This window comes from Xyrauchen texanus, chromosome 26 (assembly GCF_025860055.1).
Source record: "Xyrauchen texanus isolate HMW12.3.18 chromosome 26, RBS_HiC_50CHRs, whole genome shotgun sequence".
Lineage (NCBI taxonomy): Eukaryota > Metazoa > Chordata > Actinopteri > Cypriniformes > Catostomidae > Xyrauchen > Xyrauchen texanus.
In genome coordinates this window covers 30,506,075-30,526,194 of record NC_068301.1, presented here as the reverse complement: position 1 = coordinate 30,526,194, position 20,120 = coordinate 30,506,075, and the positions used below count along the sequence as shown (strand labels likewise).

At 36.9% G+C, this 20,120-nt stretch overlaps 1 protein-coding gene across 1 annotated transcript in view; it reads right to left on the bottom strand.

Moving 5' to 3' along the window:
• Nucleotides 1-20,120, bottom strand: part of LOC127619537 (gamma-aminobutyric acid type B receptor subunit 1-like) — a 139,514-nt gene that overhangs the window by 25,756 nt on the left and 93,638 nt on the right. The window contains exons 14-15 of the mRNA XM_052092386.1: nt 13,138-13,215; nt 808-958 (exon numbers count right to left, since the gene is read on the bottom strand). Coding sequence (XP_051948346.1) covers nt 808-958; nt 13,138-13,215 — 229 coding nt within the window. The remainder of the gene's footprint in view (nt 1-807; nt 959-13,137; nt 13,216-20,120) is intronic.

Here is a 20,120-nt window from a genome sequence, read left to right as displayed (position 1 = left end):
TATTTCCTATATATCTCAGCAGTGAGTGAACAAAATGAGTGAGTGAATTTGGATGCTGACATATACACTGAGCATCGGAGCTCTGGGGCTGTCGCAGAAACATCGTCACATATGAACTTTTAAAATATTTGTGCCTTACTTGTTGTTCTTATTAAATAATATATTAATACAATAAATCTTCATTCTGTTTGCCATTCTTAAATATATATGTCAATATAGCACCCTCATCCAACCATAAACAGCACCAAAGTTATCATAACCTACATGTTATAACCGAATATTTAAATAATCCACAGAATTATCATTTCCACTGTGTGCAGTCTCCTGAGTTCAAATAATATCACCTCAGTGAATTATTTAGTACATAAAGAATTCTTCAGCTTAATGGCAAAAATCTGTATAAATATAAATAAAGAGTATATTTTTAAATGTATCTGTAAATTTCGTCTCTCTATATGTTATGATATTTTAATCAGGTAATGATTTGTCAAAAAGTAATTTACTACATTCAGCATGAAACAAACATGGCAGGAGTGAAGGAAACAGTAAACTGACCACTCGCAAATGTACACTCGAAATTAGAGAGCATTGTGGGTAAGACTAAGTGAACAAAAGTGGGGAACGAGTGGCTCACTCAGAAATCCGACACTCCTACAAAACGGCGGACACCAGAAAGAGTGCACTACTGTATGTAGTGGATAGGTGGCAGTTAGTCCTCTACACTGAACTCATACATGGACACACAATAAAAACGTTCACACAGCCATACAAGCAGACACATGTACACATGTTTACATGCAAACTTACCTGACATTGCTGTTGTAAATGTTAAAGGTGAGACAAACGATCCCCATTAAAATGCCCAAGCCGGCGAAAACGGACACAGAAACGAAGAGTCTTTGTGAGAGATATCTGAACTTTTGAATGACAACTGTCTGATCGGCAGGTGGACCAGAACCTGGGAGAGAAAGAGAGATTTCAATAATTTCAACTCATACCTTACTGCCTATTAATGTAGCACACCTACATAAAGCAAGCAGATAGGTCCTTTCTTTGACATGTAATCCATAAAACAATCAACTAGTGACCTCCATCTTTGTCTAGAATTTAAAGGAATATTCCACCTTCAATACAAGTTAAGCTGTATGGACAAAATTTGTGGCATAATGTTGATTACCACAAATTTAATAAAATAAATAATAATAATATCATCCCTCATTTCTTAAATTCTTTTAAAATAAATTAAAAATGTAAAATATGGGTTACAGTGAGACAGTCACAATAAAGTGAATGGGCCAATCAGTAAACGTTAAAATACTCACTGTTTCAAAAGTATAGCTATAAGATATAAACAATGTGTGTTAACATGATTTTGGTGTGATATAATCGCTTTTATGTGTAAAGTTATATCCATTGCCATAAAGACGTAATGCCTTAATCCTCCTAGAACAGTAGTCTAACACAAAAACAACGATTTAAACAACTTTAAAGCTCAATGTTTTAACTGAATAATTAATGTAAGTTCTTTTTGAAAATAATAAGCTTCACATTTCTGCCTTCAAACTCTCCAAAAATAGGCCTCATTCACTTCCAATGTGGGTGCCTCACTGTAACCTCAATTTCTGTTTTGTTTTTTAAAGAAAAGAAGGGATGAGTCGAAAACATTATTTGTGGTAATCAACATTATGCTACAAAAGCTATGGATTGAGCTTAACATGTACTGAACCCAGAATATTCCTTTAAATTGTCTCAGTTGTTTGCAGGTAAGCAGGTTTCACTGCAGCATGCAATGAGCGTTTTCTCTTTGTAACCCTCCTCCTCCCCAGCCACACTTGTCTTGATCTGCTTCACCAGATACCAGGGACAGTTTATTTAAATAAAAATGTAACTAGTAGAATTACGTAACCATAACCAGAAGGTCATCCATATTGAACAATAATTCTACCCACAACAGGATGATTTAAACAACTCTCTCTCAAATAAGATTCATTACTTTGTAAAAACAATTCATATAAGCACTTAAAAAAATTATAAGCCACACATTTCTCAGAATATCTTGCCCCGTGGACTTCCATTGTCAATGCATTACCATGAATACAATTTTGCTTATTTTTAGAAATTGAGGGATGAGTAAATAAACAACAAATTCTGTGGAAATCGACAAAGCTGTCAGTAGAAATTTTATGTAACTTTTGTTAAAATCTTAACATTCAGAGCCAAGATCATAAGCTAATTTATGTTCAAACAGTAAGAAAGGTCATGAAACAGATTAGCATACTATCCTTTCCATCCTGATCTGAAAATAATGTGACTGGCTACATTTTTTGCATAAAGATATTACGTGGTTCCTTAAACATATAGCAGCATTTTTTAGATGAATTGTCTATTGGGTGGCACTAAAAGTGAGTTAATGTTCTCCAAACAGATGAGGTTTTTAGTTTAATGCTCTATTGAGTAATTAATAAAAAATAAAAAAAAAAAAAAAAACGACCTACCTCCCTTATCTAAAACCTAAACCTAATTGATAGTGACTACGTCATTTTGTGGTGCCTCTATGACACTTTCTCTTCAGGACTCGCACCACAGACCTTCGCATCGCAAGTGCAACACTCTATCAGCGCAATTTTATCGTGCATAAACAAGCTTTTAAATGTAGTTGGTTATGTAATGAAAACAGAAAAATGTGTCACCTTGCAAGTACTTTGACGTCTTAAGTAACACTGTGTGAAGAACAGAGCGAAAAGTGTTTATGAACTGATAATCTGCCGTTTTACTCATGATTTCTATGAAAGTGAATAAAAGTAATTGTTGCGTTATATAATGTTTGCTATTGACTTATTAATGAAAGTTATAATTTATACAATAAAATATATTTAATAATAAAACAATTTAGAGAGAAAGTGTGGGAGGAAGAAAGGAAGAGTAACCCTGTACTGCCAGTTTCAGAGGAAGTAATGAGTCACTTTACCCGCTCTCCTCCTCTCTCTCTCTCTTGATAAAATGGCTGCATTTTAGAGTCTACAGAGAAAGAGAGTTTGATGGCTATCGAATTTCACCTTTCTGCCACTAAAGCTTCTCTCCCTCTCGTCTCTAAGAACCAATACCCACGCAGACGGAACAGGCGGGTAATCGGCTGCTAAACTGGCAACAACAAAGGACAATAGGGTGCATTGTGGTCAGCTCCCTTCAAAGGGTTTGCTGCTCACAAAACTTGCTCTTGCAATGCATTCTTTTACTGTGACAAATTGGCTGGAGATCACACAGCATTTAGAGCAATCTATCTCTAGAACTGATCGTCCTTTAAAAGTCCATCCCCTCGAACCCGACACAGCACCTATTGACCACACGTTCCCAGCAGAACCCCTCAACAGAGCATCTGATAAGTACTGCGACTGTCATGTTAGGCTATCACCCTTGTGGATCTCGCTGATATTGATTAAAGGAGAATGGAAGATCGGACCAAATGTGACCACTCAGGGCCGGAGATGGCCAATAGAAGAATTTTGGGTTGCTGGGAAAACAAAAAGTATCTTTGCCAATCTTAATTGAAATAGACTCAGAATTTGATATGGCACGACACTTGGGTTTCAGGGGTGTGTGGAAATAGAAAATGGTTGCTATATTGTTTCAAGTCAGGATGTTAACAGTGCAGTATTGTTATGGTGTTTAAATTAAATTGGGATCTGTGTGGAGCGGCGATGTGTGCTTTGATGGAACATTTATTTGCAGCTCATTGTTTTTGTTTGTTAATGTAATTTATTACATATTTTAGCAGTCAAATTGGATGTCTATTGTACAAAGTAGAAAAAGTAAAGGGATAGTTAACCCAAAAAGGAAATCTGTGATATTTTACTCACTCATGTTATTCCAAACTCGTATGACACAAAATGAGGCTTTAGGCGGAATGTTAGGGACCGACAGCTTCAGCCACCATTTAGTGTCATTGCATTTTTTCCATACCATGAAAATGAATAGTGTGTGCGAAGAAGAAGAATTTTATCTATATAGCTAATATCACTAATACATGCAATGAGTGAAGCAGGAGGAGAAAGTGAGGCACAGCTGGCAGTTAAGGTAAATTTATAAGTCATCTTAACAGTGAAAATTAAGGCATGTTTATGGATGATGTCACCAAGTGACCAACAGTAATGGTCCAAGGACTGAACCCTGGGGAACACCTTGTGTGAGAAGAGAGCTGGCAGATTTATACTTGTGTATACTAATAAAATATTTTCTATCAGTGAGGTATGAAGTAAGCCAAGAGAGATCTGAACCAGTGATGAAGGATATCATGGCAAACAGTGTTAAATTCCAAACTTAGATCAAGAAGAATTTAAATATTAGTAGACCCAGAATACACAGACAGGAGGATGTCATTAACCACCAGAGGAGAGTCATCTCAGTGCTGTGTGATGAGCGAAAGCCAGAAAGGTAAGGTTCATAGAGATTATTAGACTGTATGTAACAATGCAGTTGAGAGTGCACAACTCTTTTTAAGATTTTTGATAGGAATGGTAAATTTGATATTGGCCTGTAATTATTGAAATTTAAATGATCAACAGGTTTCTTAAGGAAGTGATAGCAGCTGAGGGTGAGTAAATGCTGACAAATTTAAATTTCTGGGTGAACTATTCCTACAATTTTAACATAAAATTGTGTTTGCAACACCGCAAAAAATAATTGTATTATTTTAAAATGACATAAGATATTAAGTTTCATTTTCAGATATATCTAATAAAATATATTAAAGTTTATGATTATAACAAGAAAAAACTATTTGAAAATAAGGTTAGAAAAAAAATGTCATACCCCATTGGTAAATATTTTTTTGATTGTTATAAGCATAAACTTTAATACATTTTATTAAATTTCTTTGAAAACCAGATGTCTTGCCATCTTGCTTCTAAAGTAAATGTATCTTGTTCTATGAATGTTTAGTTATTTTTACTCGAAAACAAGACAAACATACTCAGTAAGCAAAATATTTTCTTGCCGTTACCCATATTTTTTTCATAATATGATGTATTTCTGAGTACAACAGGATATTTAACGTAAAAATTTTGAGCGGTACTTGAGTTCATCTAATAGGAATTGATTGGATGGTGGAAAATTCTCTTTATGGCTTGGTGACGTCAGCTAATATGAAAAGTTGTGTCAGATTTGGTGCTAATTATTATATTTTGATGAAATGCAATAGAACATATTTTTCTTTGGAATAATGTGCACTAATGAATAATTCACAATAAGAGGAATGTGTATTATGAAAGTAAATTGGGTACATTTTTATTTCATTTTTACTTGAATTTAGGTAAAAAAAATGACTGTGTGTTTGTATATGTTACTAGTGTACATGCTGTGTGGGTCAATTCTGATTCCATATTGGCTTCAAAGCAATTTAGGTTGAAAATTGAAAGTTTGTGTGTTGGTGTAACAAGTATTAATATAGTAAATGTGTGAGTGTGAGTAAGTCCAATGGCCCAGACAGCTCATGTCATTTGATACTTCTGCCTGTCCTTGATGGTGGAATCGGGACAGTATGTTGCTATGGTGACCAAAACCTATAATGGTTGCTAGAGTGATGAGAGAACAAGGCGCCCATACAGTGGTTGTCAGGGGCGACCAGGGAGAGTGAGAGAGAACGAGTGAGGCCAGAGAAGTGGATGGATAAAAGCAAGAGACAATGTAATAGAACATAAAAGAGTCAAAAAATAATCCCATTCAACTGGAAGATGAAGGGATGTTACCTTCACTTTGCAGAGGGTAAGAGACGTAAAAAGAGGGGAGGTGGGGTGGAATACCATGGCTATCGCACTGAGCAAGTTGAATTAGACTGAGCGATCGCTCGGTCAACATGTGGTGTCCAATCTGTAGCAAAGTCACCCTCTCCTTCAAGGGGCCTTATTTCAGCTCGTCACAGTGCTGATTATTTTAGACCGGCACCGTTCCTGTCTACCCAGAATACTCCGTCCAGGAGCATTAGTGACCATGGCTATAAGGTGAAAAGGTTGAGTTTGGATGGGTAGCATTTGTGTGTGTGTGTCCAGTTGGCACAAGCAACATATCAAGGGTCATCAGTCCCCATTTGCCAAAGCCTTTTTCTTTTAGCGGGTCACCTCGCGATGCTAACTTGGATGAATTTGCATTCTTGTCTAGCACATCACAATCAAGGGGCAGAATGACCTTTCACCTCACTGACATGAGGTATTGGAGAAGCTACATTGAATTAAAGTAGTATTTTAAAGTAGTTAATCTACGGTCAAGGTACCTTTTTGAAAAAATAGTTTGCTAAACAACAAGCTACTATCAAAATGTAGCTAATTACATTGAAGGTGGGCAAAATCTTCTGAGAACAATGAGGATCTCAATTAAGATGACAACATTTGATAGCGGATCAATTTATACTAAACACTGTCAATAAAACATAGTTATGTACAGCAGCATTTAACCAAATTTGTATATTATTTTGTAAAACTGTAGTATTATTCATTGCTACAAAATACATGTAAAATGCAGTGCAGGCACTCAACTGAATCAGTAAATCTTTCTTTTTTTCTTTGCCTGGGAGAAAAGTTAACCTAACAAGGTGTTGCTGCTGACTGGTTTTGGATATCAGACAAAACTCTGTTATTTGAATATCTTTTGATGGAGTGGAGGTCTAGTGGGAGACCGGATCTAACACTCCTGGCGCAGTCGGTCAGGATGGATGATTTAACATTCATTTCAGCAGGATGGATGATCTAACACTGTACTAGTCCAAGGCTCGAAAAATGGACATATTGTTTGTTTAGCCAATCTGAAAACGTTCTGCCTTTTAATCATTGTGTGTGTTCACAGGGCAGCCTATATACATTTGTATAAGTACCAGTACGGTGTCCTGCTCCAGTGAAACGCTCAGGGGGACCCCTCTGACTTCCATTTGCTCTATTTCTGATTACAATGGTCTCCAAGTGTATCTGTGTAAATTGGTATTTCCAAAAGTAATGAGATTAGATTACCTAAGAAGTGTAATATAAAAGATTATATTACTGATTATTAGAGCTGTCAGAATAAATGCATTAATGCATGCGATTAATTAATGTTTAACACCTTAATTGTTCTTAATCATGATTTAACACATTTACTGTTAATACAACATAAACCAGCATTAACACTTGTTGAGATGGGCGGAACCTTTGTAATGTGTCTACTCGAAGTCATTACTCTGACAGACACACCACAAACACACAGCAGAGCCCTTCTACCAATCGGAGCCAACAAGCTTAGCACAAAATAGCATAATGTGCCGGTCCCAAAGACATTCTATGGGCGGTACTGTTGTAACATGCTAGTTGACTCGTTACATTCTCTCCTATGATAGAGCTGCGGAGGTTGCTTTCTAAATAAATAATAGAATCTCTCTACACACGACGCACGCACGCACGCACGCACGCACGCACGCACACGTGTGACGTGATAAAATGATGGAGAAAGGAGCTCTTAATGCTATTTGATGTACAAGCCCAGATGGGACTTGTGATAGAAATCAAGTATTTTTCAGTCAATATAAGGCACATTTTAATTACATAGAAGCATATCAAGTCTTAACTATCACCAAAATGCAGAATGAGACAATTTTGTCTGCAAGCGCTCTTCATGTGGAGTTCATGTGGAGTCATCTTGCCTAACATGTCCTTTTGTTTCTCATAAGAACTTCATATGGGTTTGGAATGACATGAGGGTGAACATAATTTTAATCTTGGGTGAACTATCCCTTCAAGTAAGTAGCATTGCTTCTTGAAATTAATAACTCCTCAATGCTGCTGGCAATGCGTGCAGTTTGGCACGGTCCAGAGTTGCTGTTCTAAAGAGATATATCATTGACAACTAATGCAGGAGTTAAAGGTGCCAGATACTGTGAGCTGCCTGGGGTGTAAGACAAGGGCTCTCCACATCAGCAACCCGGTGGGCTCGATTCCCAGTTGCATACTGGGTAAAAATAAATAAATAAATCAGGTTCCGTCACAAGGCCCCCAGAACGGCTTGTGAAAATTGCAACTAGTGCGTTTTGCAATGAAGATGTGCTACAGTTGCCATGGAGCTCACTGCTTCAGTGAGTTTTTAATAAGCTAATAAGCAAGTTGAAAACAGAATAAGTCCACTGGCAGCACGTCTGGGAGATGTCTAGGCATAGAAATGGTCATATAATGAAGGCGGTGATGTGGCATTCTACAGCCAATGTTAGAAATCACAAATCCAGGTTGCTATCACAAAAGCTCAGAGGATATTTTTCAAATGACAAGTCCCATGTGAAATCTACAAGGGTTTAAATCACTAGTTTTCAACTGGTCTGTTTTGATGTGGTCAAGAATAGAAGGTAAAAACAATGATAAATCAAATAATAAAATGCATTTAACCATATATTGAGGCATTTTGGAGAGCAAAATAATTAGGCTTATCAACTTTTTAATTTTCACAAGCAATTCTGGGGGCCTTGTAAACACTTCCCATATATTTTGTTGTTGATGTCAAAGGCTGTGCATCCAAACTCTACCTAATTTTGTCACAAATTATTCTGTCACTTGGTAGATGCTATGCAAATTAGGCATAGGCCAACATGGACATGATGTGTGACGCCCTCATCCATGAAAACCATAAACAAAACTTTGCAAGGTAAAAGAAAATACGACTCATGGGTAAACATGGGTTCACTTGCAACAAGGATAAACAATACTTTTACCTGGGCTGTCAATTTAATGTGTTAATCTAGTATAATTAATAATAAAAATAATATGATTAAAAAATTAACAGATTAAAGCAAAAAAAAAAATCTGCAATATTTCCGCTGCCAGGTTCAACAGGCATCAAGTGCCTTTTTGTTTTATTTGAACTACTTTTAACTTGAAAAAATATCTTAAAACCGCAGTACTCATGGTGATGAAGAAACATTGAGATATGATTGAGTTTGACTGCATGTGTAGCTTGTACTGTAGATACTATAACTGCATGTTTCTCCATTGACAGCAATTCAAATGTAGCTGTGACGAAAGTTTTTCTTTTTAAAAGAGATTTAAATCATAATTATTTCATAACATTATAGTACATCTTTTTCCAGTGGCTCTTAAACTCAAGGGACCCACTGGCAGGTTTGTATTTATGTTACATAAAATAAAAAAATATAGCCGTAAAACCTTTGCGTCACAAATGAGCGCCATCTTGAGGTGATGATGTAGAAATGAGAGTATGAATATAATAGTTTTTCACATAGCACTTAAATGTACAAGTCATATATCAAATGAAAGCTCTCGATCTCAAGAATGTGACTGTTCAGACTGTACACAAATTAGAATTGTTTTTATTATGTTCATAAGACTGTAAATAAATACAGTATTATTTATTAATTATTAGATTATTTTTTCTGTAAAATTATATTTTATGGAATTTTTAGCAATTAGTCCACTGTATGTGTGTGAGGTGAACTTTTCATTTTGGGAGTGAATAATTGCAGACGGCAGCCAAAAATGCATTTAAGGGGTTAAAAAAAAAAATGATATGAATATTTGTCCCCTTACCTTCAATGACAAATTCTCTCATACAGCGTTTTTAATAGCGACGGCTCAAGACATGCATGGTAACTTTTTTGCAAGCGTGTTTGTCAGAAAAAGGCCGCCGAGCTAGGCCTCAGAGCATGTCCGACGAGACTCGCACTTTCGCTAAAGGTGAGGGAGACAAACATGAGGAAGAATCCGATGACCGTTCACACTCCAATCCTCTCAGACATAAAACCGAAAATCTCAAACTGCCCCTGCACACAGAGCTCTAATCTGGAGGCCTTGGAACTGGAAAAAGTGGGGATAACACCTCGTAGTGAGAAACTACAAGCCACGAACAGCACTGCTTTCCCCGTTGAACCCTTGTAATGTTTGGAAAAACCTACAATAAAACGCTCTGACATTACGCTGTATAAAACAAAGTGAGTCACTTTTTAAATACCATCTTGTGTTGCCACTCAAAAGGGAGAATAATAATGATCCTCGCTTCAATGTGAGTCATTGGTAAAAACATGGGCCAGACGAGATTGTGCACTGAAGAACAGAAAATCTGACTCAATGGCACCAAAGCAAGCGCTTTTAAGGAGCCCATGGCGCTTAAGTGCCACCAACCAATAAATTGCCATGACTGTAAAAGGGCTTCAGACCATGTGACACTCAGGGTGTGTCCCAATCAGAGGCGTTTCCAGCATTGAAGGACATCCGGGGCTTAGCCCAGACAATTTAATTTTCACACTAGCAACCACTTCTCTGTTAGTCCAAAGCTGGTGAGAGGGTATTCTTTGAGTTTTGCTCTGGCAAAATCCTAAATCTTCCACTCTAGTATATCCTCGACTAACTCATTCTCTCTCCTCCCTGAATCATCTGTGATGCAAAAGAACAGATACAGCACATAACTTATTGCAAATCAGCTTCAAACATCTAATTCATCAAGTGTTACATTATGTCAATTTGTGGACCAATACCATTGAAGAAAATGTATTGGGAAGAGCAGATCAGTGGGATTGCCCTAATATCTATCATGATTCTTGAATTTTCATGTACATTAACATAAAATCATCACAAAAGAGTTATATTATAATGAGTAAAGTGAGGTAAAAAAATATTTAATATAAATAATTTATATTTTTTGACATAGTCAAAATGATGTATAAGATCCTAAGTTAAAGCAATACATGAGTAACTTTAGTCTAAGTTCATTGACACACAATGGCATCGAACTCTATATAATTCTCATCATCTCTATGAGAATAATTAATCTGTCAAAATCCTTTCATTTGGATCATTGGGATAAACAATGTTTCACTTTTAACTTTCTCTAAAGTAAAGTGACTGATTAAATGTTACCAGTTTCCATGCCTGATTCTGGCACAGCTGCTGCTCCTCAGTCTGTTGCTCATCTTTGCTACCCTCTACAAAACCATTTAATCAAATCAAAGTGTATATTTCCTACAAACTAATATCACAAAACAAGTCACACATACATTTTATGCTAATGCTTATTGTTATCTTAGCGAAAACATCACCTGATAAACAAGAAAAGTACACTGCAATCGGGACTCAAACCGCGGTCTCCGGCGCGAGAGGCGAACACGCTAACAAGAAGCTACCAAGTTGCGTCAATCTATATAAGGAAGCTAGAGGCTATAACATGTAATGGCAGTCGGTAGTGGACCTCTTGAGGTTTAGCTTACTGTGGGTGAAAGCCAGCTAGATGATGATCTTCAGACTAAAAACAAATGTGAATTCTTACCCACTGACTTCTTTCGGGAAAAATCCCTAAAGCCTCATTTGCTTATTTTTTGCTGTCTTTCCTGCGAACTGCTGTTAACTCGCCACTAAGTAACGTTAGTTGATGTCAACGACTGTGCAAGCTCCTCCCCTACCTGCTGCATATTCAACAGAGAGGAAGAAACGGAGTCGCCCATAGGCTACCGACAGCAAAGGAACTTATTCTATAGGGTAGATTATGCCTATGTCTATTTTTACAGGCTGTATGCAGTATGTGCAAAGCCAAAGCACAATGAAATAAGGCAACTTATGATTTCGGGGGTTTACATAGGCTATTGTCCGGTTTCATATTTGTCAGTCAACATTTCAAAATACATTCGGGGCTACAGTCAAAACATTCGGGGCTGAAGCCCCGGCAAAAATCGGCTGCCGCCGCCTCTGGTCCCAATGCGATTTCACAGCTTGAGTTCCTACAAAAGGGAACTTTTTTTTTTAATGCTGGTAACCAGTAATAACGTTACAATAATTTTTACATGAAACTAAAGGCCAAAGGGTTAATCACTGTAAATGTTTGGATATACACCACTTCATGTTGCCCCATAAAAATGAAACGTGTGCTTTGATCCTGAAGGAAACTGCTACATCACACAATTCTTTGCCCATTGTGGATGCCCTTTTTAACAACTATGTAAAAATACTACAGTACGCATGCACAGCTAATCCAGATACAAGGAAAACATTATTAGAGCTAAAAAGTACTTTTCAGTTGTTTCCAATGAATTTTTGTTAGATATGATGCATTCATGTAGAATTGATGCTGCTGTGTTGTTTTGACTGAGAAGCAGATCTGTAAATACATTTATATTTAACTGTCAATTAACTGGTTGTTATGATTTCTATGATGAAAAAGAACGTTATTAACCGTTCTTTTATTTTGTTCTAATCAGTAACCTTTTGGAAAGGAGGCTGCAGAACTTCTGAACCGGAACGTAAAAATACAAATTTTGCCCGGAATGAACCAAAATGATAAACATTTAGTTTGATAGGCACATTAATTGTGCTTAATTTTATGAATTATTCAGCATATCATCCATTTAATTAGATTAAAATCTTATTTGTAACATTAAGAATATTTCTGTTTACTTATGTACAATAAACAATATTGGAACAACTTTGGGTAGGCACAGGATGTCCAATGAAATCTGGATCCTGAAACAAAACGAGTTCAGATCCTCTCGTTTAAATTACATGCAAAGACAATTTGCTGAGGCACACGGTGCCGCCCATCAAGATTGGACGATTCATACTCTTTCAGTCAAGGTTAGAGTGGGCTGGGAGGCAGCTGGGGAATGGCCTGGGCCAATTCTGATTTGTGTTGTTTTCAGCTGTCAGCTGGCATTTCTCAATACACCATCTCCTTCACTGAGCCTGAACTGGTCATCAAATACAATTAAAAAGATTAAATGAAACCATCACTCATTCTATACAGCACACAATTTTTATCAGTGCGCTTGCTCAATTTATGATTGGAATTAACTCCTGGCGGTTTTCTAACGCCATTCATTTGTCTTTTTTTGTTGAGCCGTGCCGAGTTCCCGCAGCGCCTGCCCTCACAGACAGAATGCTAAACAGAATTTGACTGACTGATTGATTAAAGCCCCATAGCATCCTATCGTCTGCACTTCTCTCTTTTTGCAGGGGGCGGGCATGTATTGTGTGGCTGTAACACTGGGATAGATGCAGAGAAATTGCAGTGGTGTGGGGCGACAGTTATAATGTGAGTGATTGTGTAAGAGTAGGTTAAAAACAGAGGATAGTGCAACAGACATTGATAAACAAGAGCACGTATGTGAGATGAGTGAGACAAATGTGTCCTCACCTATCCACCTGTCATTCCCATACCAAGAGAGATTGCCTTTGGTCATATCATAGTAACCAATCTTCTTATAGCTTCCTCCTGCAAGGGGACACAGAAAGATTGCAATTCAGAAACAGTTCGAAGTCAACATGAAATGCCATTCACAACCCATTTTACTTCTGTAGTAACATATAGTGAAACAGAATATTCAATGAGCAAAAACCCCCAAAAACCTTATTGACTTTTGATTTTATCAATCAGCTTTTTGAGCTGGACATGAAGGCTGAAGGTCAAGTTGACAGCACCATGACATTTCCCAATGGATCTTAAACAAATCTATTATTATTCACCCAATGGAGCCCAACAGTGCCTGCCTTTTCAGTCACCTTGGTTTCGATTTTTTTCATTCATTGTTTTCCATAGGAATAAAAATAAAAAAATCATCATAAAAGAGTCTACAACATTATAAACTTTGATTTGAGGCTTAAATACAAAAATAAAAAGACAAAGGTACGAGGCTGTGTACTTCACATCTTTAATGAGGGAATGAACTATAATCCCATTAAAGGGATAGTTCACCCAAAATTGAAAATTCTCTCATCTTTTACTCACCCTCATGCCGTCCCAGATGTTTATGACATTCTTTCTTCAGCAGAACACATTTTGAAGTAAAATAGAAAAATATTTATGCTCAGTAGGTCCTTAATGGATGGTGATCAGACCTTTGAAGCTCTAAAAAGAACAGAGAGTCAGCATAAACATCCTCCATGTCTTCTAAAGTGAAACGATCGCTTTTAACTATAAATCATCACTTCCGGTCAGCAGCAGTAAGCACGTTGGCACATTCACGCAAGAACAGATGCACGCGCTGTGTACAACTGAGTAGGAGGAATGCTGTACAGAACCGTTGTTGGTTTTGGTTTATATCTGTATTTGTATCTGTTTGTTTACTCAAAATGGTGCATTTGTGTGCTCATCCTGGATATCTCAACTGAGAGAAAAGGTGAGATTACATCCGTTTGCACAACAAGAGATCGTTTCACTTTAGAAGACATTCAATAACTTAGTGGAGTCATATGGATGATGTTTATTCTGACAGTCAGTGATTTTTGTAGCTTCAAAGGTTGGATCACCATCAACATTTTAAGGACCTACTGAGCTTAGAAATGTGTTTATTTTACTTCAAATGTGTTCTGCTGAAGAAAGGATGTCATACACACCTGGGATGGCATGAGGGTGAGTAAATGCTGAGAGAATTTACATTTTTTGGGTGAACTATCCCTTTAAGTATTGTGAATAATTGAATATATTTCTATGTATACTGTGAAATACTTAATTATACAAATATATATGCAGTTTTAGAATGTAGGGAGACCTATTCTATTGCATCATTCAAGGCTGTTTTGCCGCAGTTTGTTTGCTGTAGATCAGGATTTACAGGTAGTCCAGTTCTTCACCAGGATTTCTGTTATTAAACACAATTTCTAAAAAAGGAACTTGAAATAAGGTTCAGCAGAAGCATACACCATCAATTAACAACCTGTAAGCGCAAAGTCAGTCTGTCTTTAAAGTTTTACAAGTTATCGTCAATAATCAGTTCCTCTAAGGAGAAAATGAATGGAACCAGACTGTTGTGCTTGTTTTTGCCATAAGCATCCAGCATTAAATTATTGTGTACAGTCATTTATTCCTCATTCAGTTTTAGACATAAAGACCACTCACATGAGATGGAGACTCCAGTCATATCATTAATCCAAATTTGGATTATCTTTACAATGAGTGGGTTTCCTTATGGGGGCCGACATATTAAGACCCAAATGACCAGTCGGAAATTACTCATTGTGTGTCGGAAACCCAACATGTTATTGGACACTTTCACTCACAGAATTAATTATGGCTGACTGTGAATAGGTAGATGCAATGGTGACAGAAAATGTGGTCACACTGTATATCATGGGGCCTTAACAACTATGTATTAACATTAAATACATACAAGATTATGCATTTACTGAGTAACTACATGTTATTCTGCAAAATACCCACATGTGCTCCTACTGAGGTTGAGGTATGAGTAGGTTTAGGAGTAAGGGTAGGGTTAGGGTTAGGATTGGGTGTTAGAGTTGGTTTTGGGGTAAGGAATAGGGGAAAGTTAACAGTGTAACTACAAATGTATTTAAATGCAAGTACTTTAAATCTAATTACAGTGCAACAACATGTATGTACAATGTACAGTACATTGTATCAAATGGTTATGTACATAGTAGTCAAAGACACCTAATTTAAAGTGGATCAGAAACTTTTTCTTTAGCATACACGTCGATAGGTGACAATATTTAGTACAGGAGTACAATACATATTGGCCAATACATTATCTATTGTTTGTGCAGAAGTAATAAACTATTGTACATGTAATCTGGATTATATAATCAAGAAATGTCATGTTTACTGTTAAAATAAAGAAGTGCAATGTGGTACTTAATACACGTAAAGAGAATGATTTTCATCAAAACATACAATGAGTAATTCAAAAGTAATATTAAAGGAAACAGATAAGATTACATAACTGATTAAAATTGTAATTGTGTAATTTGTAATCACTATCAGATTATGTTTCAAAAGTAATCTACCCAATGCATCTGGTGTAAAAACCTGTGCTAATTCATATATGCGAATCACAGATGGTCCACTGCGGCGACCTCTAATGGGAGCAGCAGAAAGAAGTAGTAGTAATCTACCCAATACTGGCTACCTACAACAATAGAAACCTAAATTTTGTTAACATTATAGGTGACATCAGCCGAAAAGAATAGTTTTTCAGAGGCGGATCTTGTCAGAATGGGTGTGAGACAAGACCCAAAAGCAGAGGTAACAGTTCAATCAGATTTTTTAATTAACACAAAGTTCTCTTTTCAAACTAAGCAAGCCCTGGAAATATTTCTCCCCCGACATGCAGGCAAAGACAGAGGAATCCTCCACAGGAACTGGTCGATGATCACAGGCGAAGACGATCACGGGAGAAGCAGAAGGTAACCACACTTCTAAAACCAAACAGCAGCAAGCTCCAAATACACAAGAAAGCACAGTTAACACTTGACAGCAAACGCTCACATCGACACTCACAGTAACAATAACAATGATCCGACCTCAGACATGACACATGTGGGGATTAAAATAAGCAGGGAAACAAACAAGTGTCAGGTGCCGCTTGCAGCTGAAAGTTTTAACGATCAGCATTCCCATGGAAACAATAAGGGTTCCCATGGAAACACTGATATAGCCTGCCAGTGGCACCTGAAACAGATGAGGGCAAAATGCAAACACACTTTGACAAAAACAGACAAGGGACACTGAGGAACTGTGCCCAATAAGACCAGGAAAGCGTATTAAGAAAGACACAATAAAGAGAAATATCACTAGACTTTGTTGTGAATCAATACTGTAAGGCTGCATTGGATTTTGGGCAGCTTTTAGAGTCAACACATCTCTTGGATTACACTAACAAACTCCATCATCAATCTTTATATTCCAGCAGGCGTATCAGCTGAGTTTCAAATGAGAACACACAACAAGGTTGCTCTCCCTTTAAATTAGCTTTATAGGGAGTGCTGTAATTGGCTACCACTGTATCAGCTGTGCTCAAGCAAGAACCATAAGACAGAGGAATTTATCTTCTTTCTCGTTCCCTCTTTCCTGCCCCATTTCTCTTTTTTTTTCATACTCGTGCTCTCTCTTACACAAATGCACACTGGTGAGCATCATGGATGTGTGATGGCTCAGAAGACTTCCACACCCAAACACAACAAGAAATTAACTTAAGTGAGAACCATTATAATTATCAGGTGATCATTAGGCGTAATTACTTCACTTAGCTTTGGCTTCCCCCAGGGAGACTTGAAAAAGATAGAATATGAGGCAGAAGATGAAAAAAGAGAGCTATGTGGCTCTGTATGATCTATGTATGAGAAGGAACGGGTAAGAGATTGTAATTTCATCTGTTTAGATTGTGACCTCTTATATTCCTTTTGTCTCTGCTTGTAGATCACCCTGCAGCTTCATTCAAGGCTCAAGACACTTTTAAAGTAACATATTGCTTTTAAAGGGTGGGATGAAGCGCTGAAAAAAGGCACAACATAATCAAACTTCTAGTGTATCTTTAATAAGGTAAAAAGATACAGTGAAAGTGAATGGTGACTGATAACCCCATTTTGTGTTCTACAAAAGACAAAAAAAGACATGGGTTTGGAACAACATGAGGGTGTATGTAAATATGACAGAATTTTCATTTTTGAAAATGTTGAACTATCCACTTAGATTGGGGTGTCAAACTCGGTTCCTGGAGGGCTACATTCCAGCAGTTTAAATTAATATCTATTTAAACACACCTGAGTCAGCTAATCAAGGTCTTCAGGAGTGCTTGAAGATTACAATGAGGCATTTTTGAGCAGGGCTGGAACTAAACTCTGCAGGGCTGTGGACCCCCAGGAAGAGGAGTTTGACATCCTCAGAACAACTTAGCAACCTCATAGCAACTACCCACAATGGGTGATTCTTACGAAACCTGTCAAGAAAATGTCCTGGACATATTTAAGCCCAAATCAATGCATTAAAAAATATATAATTTGCATAAAGGAAATGAAGCCTATATTAAGGACCATTAAGACATTTTGCATTGTGACATAATTTTTTTAGGATACCATTGTCATAGTTGTCAGTGATAAAATGTAATTTTCTCAATGTTTTCAATTATGATTCTCATTACCGTAACACGTCTGGAAACTTTACTTTTACTATTCCCAATTTTTTTAATTAATTATTCTCATTCCTTTAATCCATCCAAATGTTTTAATTTTACTTATCCCATTGTTTTCAATGATGATTTTCATTGCCGTAACATGTCTAGATGTTTTACTTTTAGTATTCTCATTGTTTTCAATGATGATTTTCATTGCCGTAACATGTCTAGATGTTTTACTTTTAGTATTCTCATTGTTTTCAATGATGATTTTCATTACCATAACAAAGTAATTTTGTTCTATTAAAATTAGCGAAAATGAATGTCAATACCAAAGGACTCCTACTACAATTTATAACATAATATAAATAAAAGTACACTTTTTGATGTGAAAATACTATTTTCTTACTATGTTTTAGGCACTTAAGATGTTTCACAGAAGCATTTGTCTTATTTATATCTTCAGCTTTACTGTGTCAATAGGAAATATAAATGTTAGACTCACAAACATTACTTGTGCAAATAGAAAAGATTAGAATAGAAGAACAGGGAGCCCTGCAACAGATGTCATGTACCACACAAAGCCCCCACAGAACATTGTGTCAGTCTGAGATTACAGAAAGAGACAGAAGCAATTGAGACAGCCGAAATAGGTAGAAGAACTGTGGTGTCCAGGTGTGCCTAGGAGAATTGGGGCTGTTTTATAGGCAAAAGTGGTCACAGCAAATATTGATTTAGCTTTTTAATGTTTAATGGACTTTGTATGATATCAATGAAAACTATTTGTCATTATTTTTGAAGACATCCTCACTATGCAACTTTTTCACAAGTGCCTAAAATTTTAACATTTTATATTTTTTACATTGCAGTAATGAGAATATAATAATGACATTGCAGTAATTACAATTAAGGTTTAAATATGCATAACTGTCATGGAAATAATGTCACAATGTAAAAAATCGTAATGGCCCTACAAATTTCCTATATGCAAAATATGTGAGTATCAACAGAAAGAACCGTGACAGTGAAGTTTGTATGGGCAAGAGCCACTCTATTTTTCTTCAGAAATGTAAATATTGTAAATATTATAGTTCTATTTTTTATTGTGTCACACAAAGAGGGACAGATGCAGGATCTGGGCACAGGCAGGGAAACAAGACGCTGTGACGGATTGAACAGGGGAACACAGGCATGTTGATCAAAAAGACAGGCACCAATACAAAGAGAGAAAACAAACGAAAGGAGAGAGAAAAGAATCCAATCTGCATAAGAAAGCCGAGGCTGCAGCCACAATGCATTTGTCACGTGCAGTGGTTAACAAGCAAATGAAGGCAGAGATGCCTCTGTCAACGGCACGGAATTGTGTGTGGTGTTCCAATGGAATAATCATGTCTGGAAACTAGGGGTGTGCAGTGAAGCCATTATCTGTATTTGTATCTATTCATATGACCAAATTATCTGTATTTGTCTCTGTATTCGGCTAAAACCGCGTGTGGGCGGGGCTTAGCCGGAAGTGCGTCAAAATGAAACGCCCATTTTTAAGTGTTAAACTTACATTTATAGTTTCTATTAATATAATATGCCTTGTATATGCCTTTTCATAATAATAGCCTAATAATAATAATTATTATTATTAGTCTATTATTATTATTATTCACTCTCTCTCCCCTCTCTCACTCTCTCTCTGTGTGTCTCTGCTTGCCCTCTCCCCACGCCTCCCCTCATCTCTCCCCCAGGTTTGCAGGAGGCGGGGTGGACCACTGGCTGACAGAACAGCCAGAAGGGCAGCGTCTCCCCTCCAGAGATGGCACCACAGGGTAGAAGTGTGACGTAGAGGAGGGTGTGGCCGAGCCGTGATGGAGCACGGCCTGCGCTGAATCAGCTGATCAGCTGGAGAGCGAGATTATATTTATATCATATAATTATAATTTATAGATATAATTTATATAGTGCCTTACCAGAGTTCAAGAACAAAACATTTTTAAATTTAGCACAGTTTAGAGAAGAAAGAAAAAAGACAGAGCACGTTTCAGATTCTTTATTTTACATAAGGAGGAAAATTCATCATTCCTAATAGATGAACACACTATGGAGTATTTTTTCCCCCTTTATGGAGCATTTTTACTATTTTTCGGAATAAAGTCTTAACCAGCTAATTACCTTAATCACTGATGTGGATAAGTAAATGTTGTCAACTTTAAAAGACGGATAGATGAGCTCCAACGTTAAATCGTGTGATACATGAACATAGACATTTCAAAAAGTGGAAAGT